Below are 23862 nucleotides of genomic sequence, written 5' to 3'. Positions count from 1 at the left end.
CTTCCCTCAAGTTCTGCTTAAGATGTAAATGCATGGAAATGCTTTGACAGAGAGAATGTGGTCTTCCTTCAAATACTGCTTTTTTGTCTTCTGAGAAAAGGTACTGACAACATGTCCCACAGCAGGAAAGGAATTTTCTCTGCCAATCAGGGAGGCCAAGCACAAGTTGACCTACCAAAATCCTACCAGCATTTCAACACTCTCTTCAACAAACACAGAAACTCTGGCACTACTATCTGGAATCACTGATCTTTTGCCATTTGGTTTTTCCTCAATTATTGTTATTTTCTGTGCATATTCATTTCTATCTTGCCCATCCTGATTTTAAATATTTCAAATGGTGATGTTCAAAGTGAAATGAAATTAATCTACTCATGTCCAGAAGTGCTACCAGAACATGCTGAGAAGGAAGCAACAGGTAAGAACATCTTATAGAATAAAAAAGAAAGGCAGAAGAAAAACATGGTATTTCCTTGTTGGCTTTGTGACTTCTCTGCCCTTCCTATTCATCCACCTATTTCCTGTAGGCAACATTAGCACATTTCATCAAATAAAATTGCTTGTAAACATTAGAGTCTGCTTCAAGCACTCTGTACTGTTCTTCACAGTGCCGTTAGGCACTATTGACATATACTAAGCTACATATGTGACATCTGTCCATGTGGAAACAGAAAAGGGAAACAGGACTGTATTAATGAAACTGCATTAAGTGGATTCAACTGTAATCGTAATTTGTTTCATTAATAAATTCAAATCACTGAATCAAAGCCACTCTCATTCCAATACAGAGCATTCATACAGGAGCGTAGTGCAATTTCACAAGTCCACTGACGGTCATACCTCTGCACAACCTGGATGATTCATGAGCTTTCCCATCAAAAAAATACATGCACTGTCATGAGGAGGAGATTTGACTGTGTACATAAAGCAGATTCAAAACTTTAATATCACCTACCTATGGGTGCCTTGTGATTTATAATAAACCAGAGTTTCCTGTTTAAAGAATATGGATTAGCTTTACAGAATTGATTTGTTACAGATGTTTTAATACAATACACCATCATTAATTCTGAGCTTGGTAAAAAAAGCCCTACCAAAATAAACCAGTCCAGCTACACCAGAGTCAAAGAGATATGTTAGTTCACTGACAGTCCCACTTTCTTCATGAATTTTAAGAAAGAGCTAACAAATGCTTTCCCTTAAGAGGGTCTTCTGTGATTCAGTCCTGAGCAATGTGGATCTTCTAATGGGGAATATTCTTCCACTCTCAATCCATCTACATACATTAAAAAAGGAAAGAGTGCTAATAGCTGTTAATATCCTTTCTGTTTTGCAGCAATCACTCATACATTATGCAGAGATCAAGAAATTAAACCATAAGGGATAAAGAAAAATCTACCTCATACCATGTGCTCTGCACCTTATGATTTAAATAGAAATTTGAAAGCAAGTCTTGTCTGACTGATGTTTAGTTGTGACTACTTGAGCAGGCCTTCTCCTATACACCACCTAAAGCACTTTGGTTTCCATGAGGAAGGTTGACTGACTGCTAGTCATCCTACCAGAAACCACACTGTGCAAGCTTCCAAGGCCAGGTTGGATGGAGCTCTGAGCAACCTGGTCTAGTTAACAGTGTCCTTACCCATGCCAGGGGTGTTGGAACTATATGATCTTTAAAGTCCCCTCTAACCCAAACCATTCTATGATTCTACGATTTCCAAACTGCTGTAATTGCTCCTACAGACCAGACAAGAGTGTCACACCAGAACCATGGTCAGGCCCACCCTGAACAACCAGAAATCCCACCTCTCTGCATTGCACAGCAAGACAGAAACTGGCACTACTTGGCTCAAGTGCAGAGGGTTAGACCTATTGTTGCCTGGCAGGCTGGCTAGGGATCTAGGTTACATATATTTTATCATAAACTTATCCATTCTCTACTGTGACCTTTCATTAGAGCCATAAACAGCAAGAAGTAGTTGAGGAGAGAAATTAGATGTTGCTGAGCCCCTGCAGCCTGCTCGCTCTACAGTGTCTACAGAAAAGCATCAGCTCCAGAAGTTAACTGGGTGGAGGCTATTTCTGCATTTGACACATCAAAAGCTTATTGAAGTTTCTTTGCTTAATTCAAGGCTAGGCTTGATGTTTTGCTCATACTAAGTGCTATCAGAGATGAATAAACCTGCTTACTCCAACTAAAGAACAACAGTTTTAAGTCTCATGTAACTTGCATGTACTGTTCTGCTTTTAGTTAGGGTCTGTTTACCTTTTGGGACGTAGCTGGCAAATAGCATAAAATATAATGCAAAGCTGGAAAAAAATCCCTAATTCCCTTTTGAATAAGGAAATTGGATATCTCTGCTCCCTAGCTTTTCCTTTTTTGTTTTTCAGATAAGCTTTTCAAGATTAATTGATTCATCTACAGACTGGAAAGAAGATGAGAAGCAGTGATCCTTCAACAGTCACACATCCTGTACAGTATACTGAATGTAAAGATGGTCAGAAAACCATGGGATACTCATATTCTATCAAAATACATGGTTCCACCTAAATCCAAATTTTGTCATGTCTGGAATCTTATTTACAAAAAAAAAGTACATTAAAAAATTAGACATAAAAGTTTCAAAAATTTTCATGTGACGTCTCAGTATTATGGCACAGCAGGAAATAAAATAATACACTAAATAGATCTCAGAGGATAGAAAGAGACTAAATGAGAAAATGCCTGTTGGAGCTTTTTCATCTATCAAGCCAGACATTTATATTGTACGCAGTAGCAAGGAGAACACTAAAACAGCACTGGAGACTCCAATGTTGGTATTCAAATTTCTGTGATTGATACCCAAGATAACTTCAGTAAAAGTCAAATGCCAATCCTAAGTTTGTGGTTATTTCTCCGTAAGACTTCTACAGAAGGGTTTCTAAACTGATCTAAAATTCAAAATATAAAGTGCAAAACTTTAAAGATTTCATATTCAACTTTTTGGGGTTTTAAACTACAGGTGGTAATCAAAACTTCTTTGGGAACACAGGAATCTTAGTCTGCAATAAGACAAAACAGAAATCTTTGAAAGAAGAGGTTTCACTTGCACTTAAAAAACCTCAGTGTTTAATACAAAAAGAAACCTTCATTCTGCCACTGAAAGACAAATTTTCAGAGACACTTGCAGGGTTTGCTTCCCTTCTACTAATAAGATTTCCCAAATGAACAAATAATAGCTGGTTGGAGTACACTATGATGCTTGGTGTCTTAATCAAAAGGGAGTCGCTCTCCTCTCATCAAAATTAAAGGGCGTTTCATCATGTCTTTATTCTCATGGAGCTTCCCCGTAAAAAGGATGAAGAAGGCTCCTACATATTTGTATATTTGATTATGGTGATTCCCCAGACTGGATTCACACTGGCTCTAAACAATGGTTAATGGTGCATGGAAAGTTTTGGTCGTTCATAAGAGTAGCTATTCTGGGTAAGAAAATTAATAACACAAGAAATACTCTATGCCTGGGATCCACTGCACTGAATGTTTATGCTATGTGTTCAAATTGTAAGGAGTGCCAGGAAATGCATGGGGGCGGGGAGGGGGAGATACTGCAAACCTGACATTGCTTTCATTCTTCTGTATTAATTTTCACATAAAATGCAATTTGCAAGGGCTCTTAGTTAAGTAATATTCCCTACAGAAGAAAATGCCTAATGCTTAAATTGGCAATCTTGACACTTAAAAGTCTTTTTCTCTGAAAGCTTTGTAATTAAACCAATGAGTTATATTACCTGCTACTGTAGTTTTATGTTTGTGTTCACAGTGGTATTTACCATAAACCTGTTAAATTAAGAGACACTAAAAAGAAAAAGGATTTAGCACATATAGATATCAAACACAACCTATACAGATCATATAGATCCCAAATATGGTAAGGACAAGGTCTGCTATTCTATTTACTTTAGTAAATCTACAGCACATGAAAACTATCTGACTATATACTGACATGGTAGGCAGAGAACTGTGAGGTTTGAGCTTGACTGGGGATTTTGGTGCTAGTATAAATAAAATTATTCACCATAGAAATCATAGAACTTACCAACTGTTTTATTCTTTAGATGTTAGGGAACCAAATTACATGAATTTAGTGAGGTCAAGAACTTTAATTTGTTAATTACCTATCTGAAAACAATAAACTTTGTAATCTGTGTTTTGTTCTCAGGCAGTATTATACACTACAGTACCCCTCCAGCCTATTTGGGTCCATACATTCATGCTGAACTGAAAACAGAATATTCAAATTGTAAAATCCTTTGGATTTTACAGCTTTCTTAACTCAGGAAAAAACCATGTTCATCTCTACATTAAATGCAATCATCAATAATTTTCCTTTTTTTTTTTTTTAACTCCATTAATTTAGAAGCACATTCACACTGTACACAGAAATAAAACATGTACAGGCACAGAATAAATGCTTTGTTGCTTATTAAAATACTGCTAGCAGTACACTAGCCCTTTTATAATTAATTCAATCCTACTAACCGTCACTGCCCTTGCTGTGTTAAGCAGTGAGTCTGTGCCACAGCAGAAATCCCCTGGGCAGCCCTCAGATGGGCACTGTCGAGTCATCCCTGTCTCTCACTAGTCTCAGCTGTCACTCTGCACTGCCTGCTTACACCAGCTGCGGGGCAGGTAGGTGACAGTGTGGTGTGACAGCAGCCCTCCAGTCTGGCCTCAGTCGGATGTTTAAGCCTCTGCTTCATGCTCCAAAGCACTCCAATATTAAAGGCTGCACTAGGTAAGCTTGGACAAACTTCTCAAGAAAGGATTTTTCCAAGTTGATTAGTATTTCCTTTGCGTAAGCAATGTCGTATCCACTGGTAAAGAAAATTACAAGTGTTTTCAACTGGTTGAAAGTCAAAACCAGACTTCCATCATGGCACAAGAAAAATGCCAGTCACCACACAAGACTGCAAGCTTTCACACAGGCAAGCAGATCAACTAGTAGCAGATCCCAGCAATGACATCAGTTCAGGGGGCTTCCAGAAACATGTTTTGAAGCAGCTAATCCCTGCAAGGAGCAGGGAGCTGGACTTGATGATAATTTAGGAGTCCCTTTCAACTTGAGATGTTCTATGATTCTGTATTTATTTCACAGTCCTTGATTCTGTAATTGATGGCAAATATGCAAACCTCTTCACTTGCATGGAGGTTGAGTTTACAGCAGTTCACAGAATAACTCAGATTGGAAGGGACCTCAGGAGATCACTATTTATTACATTCAGTTGGAGGATTTGGATTAGATTACATGGGTTCATGTGAATTGGAAGAAATAATTTGTCACAAGTTTAGAAGCTAACTAAAAATAACAAATTATTGGCTAATGTCTTCTGTGGAAAAACAGTCTGCAATTATGGTTCTATCTGCTTTCAATGGTATGCTGCATTTGCAATTCCCTGTTCAATCAAATGGCTTACCCTGTGTAAGCAAGCAAAGTGTTCATCTTGCACATGATATACCCAGCCATTTGCTTTATATGGAGTTTATAAACTCCAAGTAGATGTCCCTAGGAAGAATAACCTTCCAAAAGCATTTGGCTGGCCACACTGAAGCTCAGGGGATGAATTTGCTATTGCTAATCATGGTTTTATTCCTAGTTTAAAGTAGACTAGATATATCACAGCCTTAAGTCACATAACCTTACAGAGATAAAACACAAAGTTACAATGATACTTTGATTGAATGCTTGTTTGACACCTTCTGTTATTTCAGAAAGACTCTGTTTCCTACAAGAGACCTGTGTCCCACTGGTATTCTGGATGCCCTCAACTGGCCTACCCAACTGTCACTTTACCTGGAAAAGCCAAGCATAAGTCTATCTCATGCCTCTGAGCTGCACAGGAATGCAAAACCACATGATTCAATTTTGATATTAATGATCACTCATCCCTTGCAAAACCAGAAAGAGACAGAGACCTAAGGCAGACCACTAGGAGCCGCAGATACTAATCAGCTACATGGCCATACTGTAGAGATGACTGAGAATCTCAGTCTAAAAATACCGGTATCAAGAATCAAATGAATGGTTTTACATATCTAAAGAACAAAGCACCAGTTCAGAATAATGTTGCTATTTATAGGGCAGTGGAATAATATGCATGTACATTCTGGATGTTCTTTCATTTCACAGATGTGATTTTATTCTGTTAGAGCCATCACGACTTATATTTAAGCTTAACAATATACAGAACATATTTAAATGAAAATCAGAAGACACTTGCTTTATACTTTATAAGGATCTCTATATGTATATTGACATAAAAAATATTAGTTATGCTCAATACTAAAGTAGGTAATAGTGCATTACTACAGTGATGATCCTTATTACACTGAGTTTGAAGAGCTATGAACAGAAATGAGTATTCTCTGTGTAAAACTACAGAAGAGCTTTAGCAGGAACTACGGGCATAGCCTACTGTGGCCATGCCATACTCATGTATCCCCTGGCAGTTCATTGGATACTCAATTTTGCAAATCTTCCACATAGCTTTTACAAAGGACCATGACCACATAAAAAGCAACATTTCGCCCAAAGCTGAATAAAAAATTACTAAAAAAAAACCCAGGAAAACTGCTTTGAAAGAGAATAAAACTGCTTGTGAGATGTTTAAAAGAACAATCCACCACAATGAAATGAATGCCTACTACAATGTAATATCCCTTTTTGCTCCCCATACTAAAGCACCAATAGGATTTGTCAGACACATAGGAATACACTTCAATAATAGACAAGGAAAAAACTAAAAGTTTTTAAGGATTCAATTTTAACAGCTTCTCTGGATGCCAACTGGAAATAACATGCACAATAGAACTTCATGCTAAATCTGTGACACAGTATCTTTATGCAAATACTAAATATTCTTCCTAATCCTATTTTTTCTAAGTCTTAAATGTTCATACAGAAAACAGCACAAAGGGAGGTATTTGTCTCTTCTGGGTTATTTTTGCCTCCAAACAACACTGTACACGTTTTGGAAATCATTGCTCCCACCAGTTGGGGTCACTTTTCACCTAGTGTAAGTGGAAGAACATAATCACAGTGTATCAGCAACAAAAATGTAGTAACACTTCATATTGTGCAAATACTTATGTTCACCTTGGTGCTGGAATAAAAACACCTACAGAATGCTTTACAGGATGAGCTAGAGAAAATTTAATCTGAAGAGCTCAGAATACTTGGAGGCATTTTTGAGATAGTGTCGCTGTATTAATGGAAGATAGAGACTCTCCAGCTAGATCTTGACTTTAGATGTAATATGTCTAACCAGTCAGTGGATTGGTATACCAAATTGTACCAATCTTCAGCTACAGTGGACACAAATTGTGCTGTTAAACCTGAGATTTGCTGTTTGACCTTTCAGTACTAGCAGGTTGCTTTTTAATCCTGAGTTATTGGAAAAAACAGTTACCTTTTCATTTAACTAAACAGTTATTCTACAGTGGTTGGCCTCCGCTAGAGGCTGCCGAGTTCAGAATCATCACTAGATCACACTTTAAACCATGATACAAGTTTGCTAAGACATTTCAGAATAGTAAAGTTTCATGCCTAATTCTATTCAAGTTCCCAAATTCTTCAAATCACTCAAACTACAAGCTATAAACAGCAGACATTTTTTTTGCTGTTCATTTGTTTAGCGTAACACAAATGATCCACTGGCAGACAGAAAAGAAAACACTCCACCTGCCCCTCAGTTCACGGAGACCACTCATTGCTCACTTCTTCACCTGGAAAAGACTGTAAATAAACAAACCTGTTTGGCCAACTGATCCTTCTTCACCAAGCCAGTGGCTGCAGCGATGTTCCCTGCTCCTTCCACTGTCTTCTGGGCCACCGCTGTCACTCCTGTCACCACAGCTCCCCCAACATTGGACACTTGCTCTTTGGTCTTCTCAGCCACTGAGGAGAAACAGATGATGGAAAAACACATTAGGACTCTGGGAGCTGTAAGGTTTTCAGAGAATTTTATTTATCACTGGCAGTCCAACATCATGAAAAGCCGTAAGGCCATTACATTTTCTGTACCCCAAGTGGATCTTAAGAAATTCAACTATCCAACTGATAACACTGGAGCAGTAGAGGTAAAAATAACCCTTATTTTTGGCTCAATATCTTTCATGTGAAAGATATTTGACATTTTCATTCATGTCTAGCTGTACTTTAGGGAAGAAAAGTCATTATTTAAGGGCCCTTATTATGTTCAACTCACTGTGTTATATATGCCAGTTTGATAATCCATTCCAGTTAGTCCACCAAACACTTGCTACATGGTACAGGGCGTGGAAGACAAGATTTCTTTCATTAGGCTCAAAAGCACTGATTATTCTTTTTATTTTCATTTTTTAGAATATATTTAATTAAAAAGCAGATCTACCAATGCTCAACCAGAGAATTTCAAATACAACCTTTTATCAGACTCTCTAGAGATTTTTACCCTGATGCTGATACATAAAATAGTAATCTACAAAAAGATTGAATGCCAAAGATGCCAAAGCAAACAGGATTAATAGCTAACTTCCAAGCCCCAGGGAAACAATAACTCATTTTGCCTACATATACATCAGCAGTTGCCATTCTACCTTTCAGAATATCACTGGATTCTTTCTGCTCATTCATTCCCAAGGGCTCTTTCTGACAGCAGCTTGAACTAAGAAAAGGAATGGAATGACTTCATGCCTTAAAGTTATGCAGCCAGATTTTCAGCAAAAAACACATTTACTCATCTAAACAAGGGACTGTTCTTCAAAAACACCCATATATTTTTGCAATTCTAACTAATGCTATATTTTCCTCCAAGATAAATTCCCTCTGATCCATAAAATGTATTCATAGCTTTATTTGCATCCTTTTTGAGCACAGGATGGATTCTGCTTGGCAGTTAGGCCACCCTTTTTGAGTATTTTTTTGGGGAAGCACATGCAAAAAAATTAGACTTTCTGTGGATAAATTACATTTCTTTAATTTCTTGCATAAAGAGTATCAGCCATCCATATCGCAGGGCAGGCAGAATACACTGCCATGATTGACATTAAAAACAACAATTAGGAAAAAGCTAGAAAGGTAAACAATACAATTTTTATTAAAGACCCAAATAATAAATATCTGCTGACTGAAAAAGGATGCCGATAATTTAATGCTCACTCTAAATGAAAGGGAAAAGTTAGGAACCAAATGAGTATTATCTCTGCTATGGCCAGGAGATTTCATTACAGAGCAGGACGGCAACAGACTATACATCGTCTGAAACTAGAAACAGAGAAAGTCTGTTCCATAACCATACATGCTAATGAGATTAAAAACTTCTCAAGAAATTTTATTGCATACATCCACTACTCTACTGCCATGTTTTTTCCAGAAAAAAAAAAAAAATCAAAAGTGGTTTTTGCTGTAAAGCAAATGTTGCCCTCAGGGAAGGTTTGACTTAATGCTAGTAAGTGCAAAAAGACATTTGTTAAGATGCCCCGCTTGATTATTACCAGCTACAGACTACAAAAAGCTCTGGATTCTACACGTAACTAGTTTTTGTAAACACGTATCTTAAAGTGTGTCCTAGTGACACAGTGTATCTTGCAAAGAATGTTAAGACCTGATTGTACATGGAGTCTTGCAGAAACAAGCTGAGAAACATTATGAGATAGAAACTCTCTATTGCTTCCAATATTAATTCAAATAGCAAAAAGAAACCTCAAACAGAGATGTTAGAGTGGCATCTTGCAGAAGTAGATTTAAAAATTCTATTCTCAAAAAAAAAAAAAATATATATTAAAAAAAAAAAAAAAAAAAAAAAAAGATGTGCTTTGGGTACATATCAGTATTGCTTTTCAATTTTCCTCTGTCTCATTCATTTTTTGGGAGACATCCTGGGCTGCATCAAAAGCGTAACCAGTAGGTCAAGGGAGGTGATTCTGCCCCTCTTGTGATATCCCACATGGAATGCTGTGTCCATCCCTAGGGCTCTGACACAGGAAGGACATAGACCTGTTGGACAGAGTCCAGAGGAGGGCCACAAAGATGATCAGAGGGATGGAGCAGGAAAGGTTGGGAAAATTGGAATTGTTCAGCTTGGAAAAGAGAAGGCTCTAGGAAGACCTTGTAGGAGCATTCCAGCACCTAAAGGGCGAAAGATGGAGAGGGACTTTTTACAAGGGCATGCAGTGATAGGACAAGAGGGAGTGGCTTCAAACTGAAAGAGAAAGTTCAGATTAGACATAAGGAAGAAATTCTTTACTGTGAAGGTGGTGAGGCACTGGAACAGGTTGCTTGGAGAAGCTGTGGATGCCCCATCTCTGGAAATGTTCAAGGCCAGATTGGATGGAGATATGAACAACCTGGTCAAGTGGAAGGTGTCCCTGCCCACAGCAGGGGGTTGGAACTAAATGATCTTTAAGGTCCCTTCCAAACCAAACCAGTCTATGAGACATTCCATGATTCTATAAATCTAGGTCCTTTCGTTCTGTTCATTTTGTTTTCTATGCAAGTGACATACACTGTTTTGAAAACTCTCTTTTCCAAAACATGTTGAATGGCAGAACATATAAAGGACAAATTCAGCAGGCTCAATGCTGACAAAGGATCACATGCTCAGTTGCCCTTAAGCAGACTTGCCCCTTCTGATAAAACGATAAAAGTATAGTTGCACTGTGTTCCTAGCCAGGTCATAATTAGTTTCATTATCTGAAGCTATTAAAAAAACTGCACCTCAAAAGCAAAATACCAAGAAACAGAGTGGAATTGAGAGCACTGTGGATGCTTCAGTAGAAAACACCTAATTCCTGATGCCATTATTAAAGCCATGTTTCTATGCTGTCCTGGCAAGTACAACCACCTACCAAGCACACCTATCCAGTGGCTGCTGTTCCTACTATTAGAATGTTTTGGAAAAGCTCTGCCTGAAGTCTGTTTTCTCCTCTCAGAAACATATTATCCTAGGAAAGGCTTAGTACATGCAAAGTAAAATCAAAAGGAATCAGGCCACTAACACCCTTAATGGCACAACAATAAGATGTTGATAAAAGTAGTAACAAAAGAGGTATATTTAAGATTGCTTCTATTTCAGACTGTTTTGTGATTTAACCCCAGCTGGCAACTAAGCACCACACAGCTGCTCATTCACTGCCACTCCCAGCAGGACAGGGGAAAAGAGAATTGAAAGGGTAAAAGTAAGAAAACTTGTGGGCTGAGATAAGTACAGTTTAATTGAAATAATATAACTTGAACAAATTGTAATAAAAAGGAAAATAACAGAGAGAAAGAGAGATGAAGCCCAAGAAACACAAATGATGCAAATTAAAACAATTGCTCACCACCAAGCAACTAATGCTCAGCCAGACCCGGAGCAGCTGCCCCCCACCAACCTTACCCCTAGTTTTATTGTTGAGCATGATGCCACACAGTGTAGAATATCCCTCTTGTCAATTGGGGCCAGCTGTCCTGGCTGTGTCTCTTCCCAGCTCCTCGTGCACCCCACCCTGGTGGTGGGGTGAGGTGAAAAGCAGAAAAAGCCTTGACACTGTGTAAGCACTGCTCAACAGTAACTAAAACATCCCCGTGTTATCAACACTATCACTGTTTCCAGCACAAATCCAAACCAGCCCCATACCAGCCACTATGAAGAAAAGTAACTCTACCCCAGCCAAAACCCACACACAGACATAGCATGAGAAAGCTGACACGGGAGTTACCATGAAAGATCTCTCATACACCCCCTCAGAAATCAGAGCACCCAAACATCATCGAAGTCACCAGAGTGACTCTGATAATTAGCTCCAGCCTGGTGACCATCCAGCTCTGAAACCCCAGTGACAGGAGAAGAAAAACCAAAATAGGTTTCCAGTCTCACATATTTTATTGCCTTCATTAAGTAGTAAGCAGGGGAAAGCATTAACTATGCACAAACAAATCAGTTCAGAATGTAGGGGGTTGATTCCAAGTAATTAAATTAATCTGAATACCAGGTTGTTTAATGATCTTAAGCCCTTAAGTCTTTGTAGAATTGATACATGCTTTGCATCCCAGTGTTGAGAAACAGGGTAAATCAGCTTCTGCAGAGCTCTGCTGTGCTCTGGCCTGATTACTTCTGTCTATGCAGAGACTGTCCATTCCATTAAATGACCCTGGGACGATGTACAACGACCATCTCGAGGCTAACTTTGAATTTGAAGTTCAAATACGTACTACAGCACGGTACAAAAAATATTAGCATTGAAGTTTTCTTTCCCCTACTTATTATAGGCACCTGGGTAACATACAATATCATTGTGAAACCTTTGGCTTAATTCAAAATGATAACTAGTTGCTTTCAACTTTGAACAATAAAAGTAGATGAAAACTACAGGATTTCTCTGAATTTCTTCTTACTGCACTAAATATATTTTTGAATATCTATTTCAGATACTTGAAGAATTCATTTGCAAAGATGCCATAAATACATTGGTGGTCCTTTAATTTATGCAATTTTTCTGTAAGATACCTGATGGAGTTAAAATAAACACAGCAGGAATGTGTTAACTGTGTTAAGAAAAACAAGAATGATTGGATAAAATAATTCAGCAAAACGCTTGACTGTGGTTCATAACTTGATATTGTGTCTTCACTCACTTTCAGGAAACAGACACATGGTTGAAGAACCAAGGGCTTTTTCTCCCTGATCTATTTACAAATAGTGCTTTATTTTGAATATCAGGAGATGAACTGTAAATATTTTATCTTTAATACTGTTCATTTCTGGACATTTATCCCTGGGAGATAAGCAAGGTAGATGAATTATGCATTTATAGTCAAAGGCCAGTAGACATGTTAATTAGGAAGGCAATTCTAAACACAAGCAAACACCCCATAAAACCAATAAGCAAAGCTGCTTCATCTTCAGAAGTTCTGAGAAAGGGTGACTTCACAAATAACACTCTCACCATATTCCTGTGAAGCACAGCCTAGGATCCTCATTTCACAGTGTCTTTATGCCACTAAACCTGGTACAATCAGGTCACATTTAAAGCAAGAAACACTTCAGTCAAGAATGTCTGGGTTTGGAAAGTAATTGACCAAAGAGTGTATTTAGTTTTATAGCACTTTGAGGTGTGTCAGCTCACAGTTATCTCACCAGCACAGGGTTTTAAACCACTAACTATTCAAAAATAGCAAAACCAGCAAGATTTTGGAACTCAGACAGTAAGAAAGGACTAACTGCACAATTGTGAACACACTTGTTTTGATCTGTGATTCTAGTTTGGATTTGACTGTCTCCAACCTCTCAAACCTTTTTTATTTACATAATAAAATATTTATTTCCCCTGATGCACTGGGGAGCTAATATGCTAAGATGACCAGAACTTGTGAACACCCAGTCCTATGAAAAGAGACAAGTAGGTCTTTACAAGTGCCTTAAAGGGCAGTTTTGTTATATCAACCTTAATAGCATTGATTTAAAGGGATTTGATTTCTACAGCAACTTCACTGGCATTTCTCAGTGTCTTCATGTTATACCTCCTAGCATGACTACACTGAACCAAAAACTGTTTTCATCTACCTTCTCTGCTGGCCAGAACAACTCTTTATAGACTTACAATTAGTTTTTATTCTTAAAATATGACCCAAGAAATTTCTCCGTTCTTATAGTACCAAGTCCATACTGTTTCATTTTGGATACCGCGCTCTCTAGATTCTGCCTGAAGTCTCCTCACAGTCATATTTCAACCTGAAATTCAACCCCTATTCATTTTCCATTTCCATTCAACAGCCAAACTCATCTCAAACAGTTGAACAGGCCAGAAGGAAGCAAACTGTGGCACAAACCCCATTACTCCCAAGCTTTCAGTGTTTCACTTTGTGACACCCATTTCATAAAGTGCATGAGGAACAACCACTGTTTTGCCTAAAATTGACAGTAACTTTTCCAAATTTTCTGTTCATAGGCACAGCACGTAACAGATGTGTTCTCCTTATGTTCGGCTTTAGAGTCTGTTTTGTTCCTTCCAGAATAAAATTTACCATCTTTTCAAACCTGTCAAAAATTCTATTCATTTACTTAAAATTTCCTGTCTCACTACACATACTGCAGTCAGATAAAGAAAGATACAGTGTTTGAGATCAGTAGTTTCTTCTGGGAGATGGGAAAGAAGTCTCCCGCTGAGCTAGTCTACTTGAGTCCTATTGCTTCAGCACGTTTCATCCATGTGCAAATGCCCTTGACTTGGATTCTACCACAGCCCAGCTTGGTGTACATCACCTCTATTAACTTGCTTGCAACTGTTGTCAGTTGTTGTTCCCACATCTGTGATGATATTAGATATATGTGCCTCAAATCTCATTCTACTGCAATCCTCTACTGGTTAAAGTAACGATCTCTTTGACTATTTCTCTTAATTGAGGTCTAACAGGCTGAGGTTTCAAATCTCATAACAACAGCACGTATGCTTAGCCAGAGGCTCAACTCTGAAGGACTATCATAGATGTTCTCTTCAGTTTTGTTACTAGAAATACTCTTGACTGACTTTTCAATCGTTTATATGGGCTGTGATATTAAGTACTGACATTTTTATGTACCATTGTTTATCTTTGGCACTGGCTTATGTGAGCACACGTGAATGATACATTGCCTGTATACTAAGAACAAAAATCCTTTTCTACTACCTTATTTGTTTTCTCATTTCTTTGGAGAAAAACAAATTAATATTCTTGAGCATGCATTTTCTTCACATCTCCAGAAGCCTCATATTCTACAGAAGAAAATTACACATTCTATTCAGTGCACCATGGTCAGCTAAGGCTTTCCTGCACTCTGTAGATATCAAAGACTTCCATTCATTTTGCCCCTTAAAACAAATTATTTGTTACTGGTTTCAGTTCATACCTAAAACGATTCCTGCAAATCAATTTAAAATGCAAATTTACTCCTTTTTTGGTGTAGAAATGCTATTGTGAGCATACATGCCTGGCATTAATTCCAAAGTCTGAAAGTACTCTTGCTACTGAGAGATTAGGTAGTTCTAAAAAACATCTCAAACCACTCATAACTGTGACAAATTCAAATCATTTGATCAAAGCTCTGAAATTTGTTTCTTTCCTATAAGCCATTTCTCTTTAGTCATCCCACCCAACCAGCTCTCAATTTTCCTATGTTTTTCTATTTTTTGTAAATTGTAGCGCTCTCAAAAAGAATTTTTAACAGCTAAATGGTTGATTAATCAAATGTAGAGAAGAGGTTGAAATTGAGAGATAATTGTCTTACCTGTTGTGACACCATGAACAACTCCCTCCTTGGTCCTGGAACCTAAAAAAAGAACAGTATTCGGTTGAAAGTGCATATTCTTAAGTACTGGTAAAGACTAGGCAGATGATAAAGAGGGATTAATATATAGATTACATACAGTTCCATACAGTATTTTCTAAGGTTATTAAAAGAAATTAAAGAGGAATTTAATCTAAGGGAAGAGGTAAAACCATCAATAAAGAACAACTGCATGGATATATATTGACTGTGGAAAGGTGAGTAACAGTGGAAACACTTCTGCAGTTTATTTCTTGTACATGCTCATTTCCTTGCCATTTTCCTAACAGCCGTACTAAGCCTCTCAGTTTGCAAACTCACATGGATGACCCTGCACAGAAACCATGTTAATGTTGACATCCTAAGGAGGTTCTTGCATGCATTTGGAGAAGATCAGAGCCACAGTTCCCAGAAGATCCTTACAATTTCATTTTACAACACTTGGCCAGATCTCAGTTCGCAGGGGTTGACAACCACTACTGAACTACAGAAAGACCTAGAGGTTAAAATCATGGAGAGCTGGTAGTGCTAGCCAGATTTAGACATAAATTAATACAAAAGAGAAACCTTAAATGGTAGATAGGATTTAAATATGAAAAAGTCACTGAAATCAAACTCAAGGTCTTTTGCATCTGGTGTCCTCGTTGTCACAGGCACATGTGACAGCTCATATATGATTTGCAGGCAGCAACCTAGAACTTGTACTAGATTGAGTCATAACACAAGACCTGTGAAAGCAATGTAACTGTCATCCTGAAGACCAAACCGATTTTTGGAACAGCTATGTAAAAAAGATCGTAACTCTTTACCATGATGCATCAAAGGGAAGAATTGCTTGTGTTTTCAACAGGAGAAACAAATTAGCACATACTGCTGTTCAAAATCTACCTCCACGTCTTTTTCCCTACCAGACCTCTACTTGTCCTTGTCAGGTTTTAGAATTTGGCTACATTTCAGGGATTAGTATCCATCTGTGGACTACGACACTTAACAATGTGCAATTAAGCATTACAATGACAGAGTTTATGGCTCCTAATTAATCATCTTACTTAGTCTGCCAGAGATAGGATGACTTTTCTTTATTAGCAACACAGAATTACCTTATTTGTAATGCAACTTTTTGTCTCTGTCATTCAGTATTTGAGACATTAAAATTTATACTTCTGACTTTACACTTCTAACATAGATACAATTTTATCTTAAGCCTATAAAATTAATATACAAACTGATATAAGTAGAAATATACTAGAGGAAAATGCACGAGTAGAAAAATGTTAGAGGAAAGAAACTTACTGTTATAATAATACAATTAAACACTGAAATAAAATATAAGTTCATTCATCAACATGTCCTACTGGCTACTAGTGCCAACTTACGGAACTTTAGCCATCTATTCATGACACTATTAGATTGATTACAGCATTGAAATGGCTCTGTTACCCATGAGCAACAGCAAAATAATAATCCACAACAAATAAAAGGGAAAAAATACTGCATCAAGTAAAATGACATGTTCCTTCAGCTAGCTAATGATGAGGTTTAACAGCTGAGAAGTATTTTCTCCCTTTATTTTAGTTTTCTCTTTAAAAAAAAAGGTTATTTTCTCTCACTGAAAATATTTACCATTGAAGAATCATAAATTTCATTAAATGCAAGGTGTTAGCGTCTAAAGATTTGTTTTAGGACTTTGGTTCTCAATCTTGTGATACCATGAGACCTGAAAAAGCAGGGCACTGTGAACGCATGCTGGAATTCAAGCCTATGACGGTTCTACTGACTTCTAGAAAGAGATTAAACACCATTGCAGGCTTACAGTGTCTATTGGAATGCCTAATATTAAGCATATGCTTTTAAATGCATTGTTAAACCTGGTCAGTATCTCATTCATGTTGTTGAATTTGCAGTCTGCAAGCCAAGCTATTAAAGACATGGAAACCTGTGAATTATCAAGCACTCGGTTCCCTGAGGCCAGTAAGAGATGGATGGTATGACAGAACTCCCTGAGGACCTCTGCAATGCATACAGCTCCAGAGGGATCTATGTAAGCTGATTCTTACTTCACTTGCCCTGACGTAACACTGCTATAACCACAACTCGTAAAGAAATGCTCTGCATTCTCTGTTAGTGGAAGAGAGGCTTTTCTTTAATGAAAACTCGGCTTATAGACCCATACAGAACAGAGATATGTATAGCCAAATCCATTAATTGGCAAACAACCAGCTATTTGGTGTTCCAGATCTTACAGCATATGTTAGAGCTCAATACTACTTGCCCCACTACTGCACATTTTTGCATGCAAGTAGCTGTTTCTGCCATCCCAGCTACAACAGCATCTAGAAGTACATTAGGAGCTGCCAGAACAGGCCTATAAATAACAACAGCTTAATTCAGTAGGGTGACTTCTGGCTGGCAATGAAGGAAAGCTGGTCGTCCACATTGTATTTGAGAGAAATTAGCTGTCTTTCATTCTGGCATTCCCAAAACATCAATAGTCTTGTTTGTGGTATCCTGCAAAACAAGAGGAATCAGAGTAGGGATAATATAAAGACCAAGAAACCTAACTCTGACCTAAACTACTTAGAAGCAATAGTAGTACATGGTAATGCTTTTTTTCCTAGCTATAGTACACACTTGTGTGAGCCGAGGGAGAAGCCAAAACAGAATTTCTGCCTTTTTGCAATTATAAAAAATACCATAGACTCTCTTCATAATTTATTATCATCACTATCATTATGCCAAAAAGAAGGAGTGTATCAGCAGTTTGGAAATACACTCATTTCTGGACTATTTGAGAGACCAACAGACTATTCACCTTACTTAATCAGAGTTGGCTAAAGACAGGTAGACATAAGCCCAAATTAGGGGAAGGAGAAATTAACATCTAAGGAAAATGGTTGCTTCCAAGTCCCGAAGCCCATTATTCCACCAGACAGGTCTTGAGTCCCTCAACTACTCTGCTGGCTTTTCTACCATCAAAGGAAAACAAGAAACCTCATGAAAAGAGAGTGCAGCAGAGGAATTTGGATGGTCTTGCCAAATAGGTCATGACTGCACTGTTCTACTCTACGGCCATGTGCCAGGACAGGGAGTAGTAAACAACTCATCTGTTAGCAACCCTGCAGCTGATGAATTATTCCTTTGTTGTGCAAGTGTATGACACACCAAAAATGGACTGGAAACTTCCATTTCTGAGCACTGAACATGCACTGAAGAGTCAATTGAGCAAAATCTTCAGCTCACTGGTAGCACACAAAAAGCTCAGTGGACATCTGGAACACTACATCACCAAGAGCATGCAAATGCATCCTTCTTACTCTCAGTTCCTGGTTCCAAAGCAAGTGGGGGTATTGCCACTCACTTCCTCACTGCTTCACACCAACAGCTCTTGAAGGACACAGGGAGACCCAGTTTTAAACTTACAGCAAACGCAAGCAGCACAGGACTGCTGAACCTCAGTCATCCTTTCTAAACAATGATCAGGCCCTTGTTTAACATCAAGAAATGTTCTGATGCTGCACTTGTATGAGTTAAGACAGAGCCACCGATTTCAGCTGGCCAATGATGAAGCCCATCAGCAGAGGAATTTGGCAGGAAAGAAACCTCAAAAAACAATACATGAAAGCATAAAAACACATTGTAGACTGTATTGAAAAGTATCTTGAGTACTTAATAAGAGGATAAAGACAGTGGATTGAGGGAAGAAAAAAGAGACAGGGAAAAAACAGATCCCCAGTTAATCCTTTACCAGGTAGAATTATGTTATGATCTTTCACATAATAGTTAACAGCAGCCTGAACAGGAAGGTCCAGATGTTTTCCATATTTACTTCAATTCCACTCATTCAAGTGAGAGACCATACCATCTAGGGGATCTGGACCAAAGACTTTGCATCTTCTTAATTCTCCAGCAGTAACTGAAGGCTGAATGTTATGAAACTAAAAACCATCAACACGTCCCTCTTAGCCCAGTGCTGTTAGGTTCTTTTTTACAAGATGTCAGGCAGCTTTCACAGTATAATCTGGCTGTGAAACTCAAACCTGAAAACCCAACGATAAAGGGAGGGAGAAATCTTCAGGAGGTCTGCCGCATTGTACTGCTCCTCTCCTCTGCTCTTAAAGAGGTTTCACCACCTTTAGCACTGAAACCATTACCAGCCTACAGAACCAGAGATTATCACACTGGCCTTTGCTAACGCTGCACAGGAGAAGAGCCACCTCTCCTGTTTGCCTGGGAAGTAGACAGAGAAACACCCAGCTCCCAATTTACCCCTGACCCTACGTGATCCTGTTGAAACACCCTGCAGGTATGGACAAGCACACAACTGTACATGGGCTGCCAGAGCTCCTGGAGACAGCTTCCAACCAAAGGTTTTTTTACCTGCACAACAAAGTGTGCATACAGCTCCTTCCTTCTGAAAAGGAGGCATCTGGCACGAGAACGATCATCCACCATTACTACAGTCACATGCACAAGTCCCTATCATGGCTCAGGGTTCTGCTGTCCTCAGTCATTTATTCTTGAAAAAAAATAGCAAGCCTGCCCTCCAAAGTTCAACCTCAGCAAAAGCGTCTCTGAAGTCAACAGGAAATCTGTTGCCTTTGGGACCAGAACTAGGTTCAAATATTATTACGGTTTGGAGAACAGGTCAAACACAAAGATTAATTCAGCACACAATGGAGGTTTCCAATACAAAGAAATCAATGACCCCAGAAGCATGGTCAGCACCACAAGAAAACAAAATAAAAGAAAGCCTCACCCCTGAAAAATGACTCCAACATCAAGCACAATTTACAGCGAGAGAACATCTGTTTTGGTATCTTGAAAATGAGCAGATGCTCATTTTAAAATAGACTCATCTTACAATTAGTGTTCAAAATAATTGCCATCCCTGTTGGCAAGAGCACTGAGCTTTGCTATGGCTCAACATGCAAGAAGTATATTCCAAATGAGTAGTCCACACTATCTGGAGCAGAAATAATTTCTCACAAACTGGCACTAGCCTGCAAGGGTGGAGGGAATCCTAAAAAGACACTGGAATTGCAGCGATCTCAGTGCTCCCATTGAAAAAAAAATGCCTCCGGTTTTCAGCTCTGTTTAACTTCTCTCTGCTATGTGTGCACATCTCCCTTGGCACACACAGCATCCATTACAGAGCTGAACTGCTACAAAATCAGCAAAATAGAAAGGACCTACAGAAAAGGCTATGTTTTCCCCTCCTTTATATTACGCACTAACTTTATTTGATAAATAAGAGAAACAGATCCATAATTACTTTTTTAAAAAATAACCACTTACTCCTATAGTCTTGGCAGGTTATTTTTCTGTGAATTTTTCATGGCAGCATTTGCAAGACAGTCCTCTAAAGCCCAATACTTGCTAAAATAAAGATGACTATCATGCATAAAAGTACCATGCAAGACTTTCGTGTCCCAGAACGACACTTAATAACTGCTTTGCTACATTGGGGTCTACCTGCCCTACTCCATTAACTGTAGCTGTTCTTCTTGGAGAAGTCATGGAAATGCTAGGAATTTGCAATAGTAGGTACAAAATATGAAGCTAACTTCAAACCATGAGGACATGACACTTTGCCACACAAAACAGTACTGTCAACATGCCAATCAGTCAGCCTGTCTAATCCTCAATTCCTGAATTAACCTCTCAAGTATCTTCTCTTAAAATCCTATTTAAACTCCAAGTTCTATAGAATGCTGTCAAATCACCTTCCACTTCAGCTTTTATATTTTTTTAAATTTATTTTTACTGTACCAACTTCTTGAATAGAATAACCATCCAGTGACCTGTACTGCAAGGCACCTCCCATGATACAACCTCATTCAGTCTGGTGTTACAGATGTGGCTCCACAGAGCAGTGACACATGGCCAGCACGTGACATAAGAACTAACATTAAAGAACTGGAGCTCAGGAGGCACAACTCTCCTCTTGTTTGTTTTGCAGTGGTCTCCTATGAGTGACTAGGGTTGGTTTTTTTTCAGAATACTAGGTCTGATGAGGATCCAGCAGTGAATGTCTGTGTACACCAACCAGCATTGTGGTCTCCGCTGCCCACCTACCCACATAGAGGACTCCCTCTTTCGTCTTTCCTGCCGCCTCTGCCACACCCTGCTTGGTTTTTTCTGCTGCTGCTACGACTCCCTCCTTTGCCTTGGAAAGTCCTTTCATGAACACATCCATGGCTGAAGACTTTCTTCACACAGCTCTAGAGAAAAAAAAAAAAAAAGACAGTACACTTTCAATAAGATTTTTTTAAGTCTTTTATCCCAGAAAGGGGAAAAAAATTATTCCAACTGAATGGGAACACAATTACTTAAAAATTACATTATTTATACATCTATATTATGTAGCTATAGGAAACAGAGATCCTGTTTCCAGAGAATCCTAAGAGAGGTTGCCAATAATGCAGTACTGGTTGGAAGATGGATTCACTGATATGAGTCCCTTCCTTGTCTAACAAGGCATCATTCCTTCCAAAGGATGGTTCCGTTCACGTGCTAATCGCAAGATTTAGCCCTGCATTTAATGATACTCCACCTCTAATTCAGAGAAAAAAAAACCAACTTAAAAAAACACCAGCAACTTAAAAACCCCAAACAAACAGACCAACCTGCAAAACAAACCACATTAACCAAAATCCCTCCAGAATGACAAATGTTCACTTGTTGTAGGAAATTGCCATTACAACTCAGAAGGACTGGAGCAAATAGAAAACGCTGCTTTTCCAGTTGTTCAGCATTTTGCACACAGTCCACGTCCCTCTTCTGGAAACTGAGCTTTCCTGCCTGGGTTCCTTGCATGCATCAGGACCGAGAAAAGATTTTACTAAAAAGCAGAAGGAAGAACGCAGGGTTTTAAAAGCACTGAACTAAAGCCACCGAGTGAGTTCCGTGGCAGCCATGCAGCACAGCACTACTCTGAAACCACTAAAATAGTAATTAAAACCAAAAATTAGTGTCCCTTCAACAAATACATTATCAATATTCCTTTCTCGTCCTCCACCCACACAGACAGAAGTGCTGCCTGTTATCTTTTCTTCTTTGCCAGAGCCTGAGTAGGAGGAATGGATGTCTAGGAAGGCATCTGGGCTGTCGCAGCTTTCTACTAACTCGTGACGAGCGTGTGAAGAAAGGCAGTGTTTGTGCTCCAGCCAAACTGCCTACAGTACCTGTCACCCTGGGGATGGCGAAGGGGTGCTTTATACAGAGAGACGGGGCGGAGGCAGGACCCAGACCGCGGGACCCTCCGACTCCTCCATCGAGGGTGTCCCCAAACCCGTACCCAGGGCAGCACCGCGACCACAGGTGCGGGGGCACCTGGGGACCGCGGGCGTGCGGCACCGGGGTGTGTCACACAGCACACAGGCACCTGCAGAGGGAGGGAGGGAGGGAGAGAGCAGGGCGCCGTGCCCATACAGATGTGCAAACATACATATACGTACATCCATACATACACATAGAGGGGCACCTACCGAGCAGGGCAGGGCGGCGCTACCGTGTGGGCACCCACGGGCTCCCGCGGACACGCCGTCGGCACAAGGCGGCCACGGCGCCCGGCTTCTCCTCCCTCCCCCGTGCCCACACGAGGACGTTCAACAGGAAATTTATCTATATAGAGAGAGAGATAGATAGACAGACAGACAGATAGATAAATAGATAGATGGATAGAGAGATGGATAGATGGATAGATAGATGGATAGACAGATGGATAGACGGATGGATAGATGGAAGGATGGATGGAAGGATGGATGGAAGGATGGATGGAAGGATGGATGGAAGGATGGATGGACACAGACAGATAGACAGATATTACATATATAGATATAATTATATCTATATATTCATACCCACATACGCGCATCCCGCACGGCTCCACAGACACAGCTCAGTCCCGGCAACACCGACGCGCAGCGGAGCCGCTCCCCCCACGCCCGAGCGCCCCCGCGCCCCCGACCCCCCCTCCGCCCCCGGGGCCGGCGGCCGCCCCGCCCTGTCCCGCACTCACCGCCGGGATCCTCCGCCACCGGCGACCGACCTGACCCGTTCCGAGCAGGCGAGGGGCGGCGGGGGGGACGGGCAGGCGGCGGGCGAGGCGCGGAGCGGCCCGAGGGGAGCTGCCCCTGCTCAGAACATCCCGAGGCGGGGGGTCGGGCCGGCGCTGCTGGCACCACCCCCGGCAGCAGCCCCGCAGGCGACGAGTGCCGGGGAGAGGCGAGGGCGGGGGGCGGGAGGATGCGCCGCGGGAGAGAGGGAGGAGGAAGGGAGGGGCGGAGGCGCGGAGACACCTACCGCGCTCCCTCCCGGCCCACCCGCTGCCGGGGTGTGCGCGGAGGAGCTGCACCCCCCGCCCAGCCTCCTACGCCCACCCGCTCACATCCTCCGCGGCGGTGAGGTGAGAGGCGTGATCAGCTGGGAGCACTTGTTCCATCGGCGCGGATCAGGAGAGGATCGAGAGGTAAAAGGCAGACCAGGCGACTTGGACCCCCCTGGGACTCCGGACACCCACCACTCGTTCCAAAGGCTGGACGACCACATCTTAGGAGA

At 40.1% G+C, this 23862-nt stretch overlaps 1 protein-coding gene across 4 annotated transcripts in view; it reads right to left on the bottom strand.

Annotated features, from left to right (window-relative positions):
* Positions 1 to 23506, bottom strand: part of SNCA (synuclein alpha) — a 64018-nt gene extending 40512 nt beyond the window's left edge. Inside the window, exons 1-5 of one of the 4 annotated variants that reach the window (XM_051789806.1) lie at positions 23324 to 23499; positions 22791 to 22926; positions 21379 to 21524; positions 15265 to 15306; positions 7792 to 7937 (exon numbers count right to left, since the gene is read on the bottom strand). In XM_051789806.1, the coding sequence (XP_051645766.1) occupies positions 7792 to 7937; positions 15265 to 15306; positions 21379 to 21499 (309 nt within the window). In that variant the 5' untranslated portion in view covers positions 21500 to 21524; positions 22791 to 22926; positions 23324 to 23499. Of the gene's footprint in view, positions 1 to 7791; positions 7938 to 15264; positions 15307 to 21378; positions 21525 to 22790; positions 22927 to 23165; positions 23252 to 23323 lie in introns of those variants that run through there. The other 3 variants (XM_051789807.1, XM_051789808.1, XM_051789809.1) reach the window with 3 other exon arrangements.
* Positions 23507 to 23862: the final 356 nt, after the last annotated feature.

The sequence above is a fragment of the Manacus candei genome, unplaced genomic scaffold (genome assembly GCF_025592945.1).
Source record: "Manacus candei isolate 608988 ecotype Guabito, Panama unplaced genomic scaffold, ASM2559294v1 h1tg000028l, whole genome shotgun sequence".
Lineage (NCBI taxonomy): Eukaryota > Metazoa > Chordata > Aves > Passeriformes > Pipridae > Manacus > Manacus candei.
The sequence above is the reverse complement of the archived record's forward strand: the minus strand, read 5'-3'. Positions and strand labels throughout refer to the sequence as shown.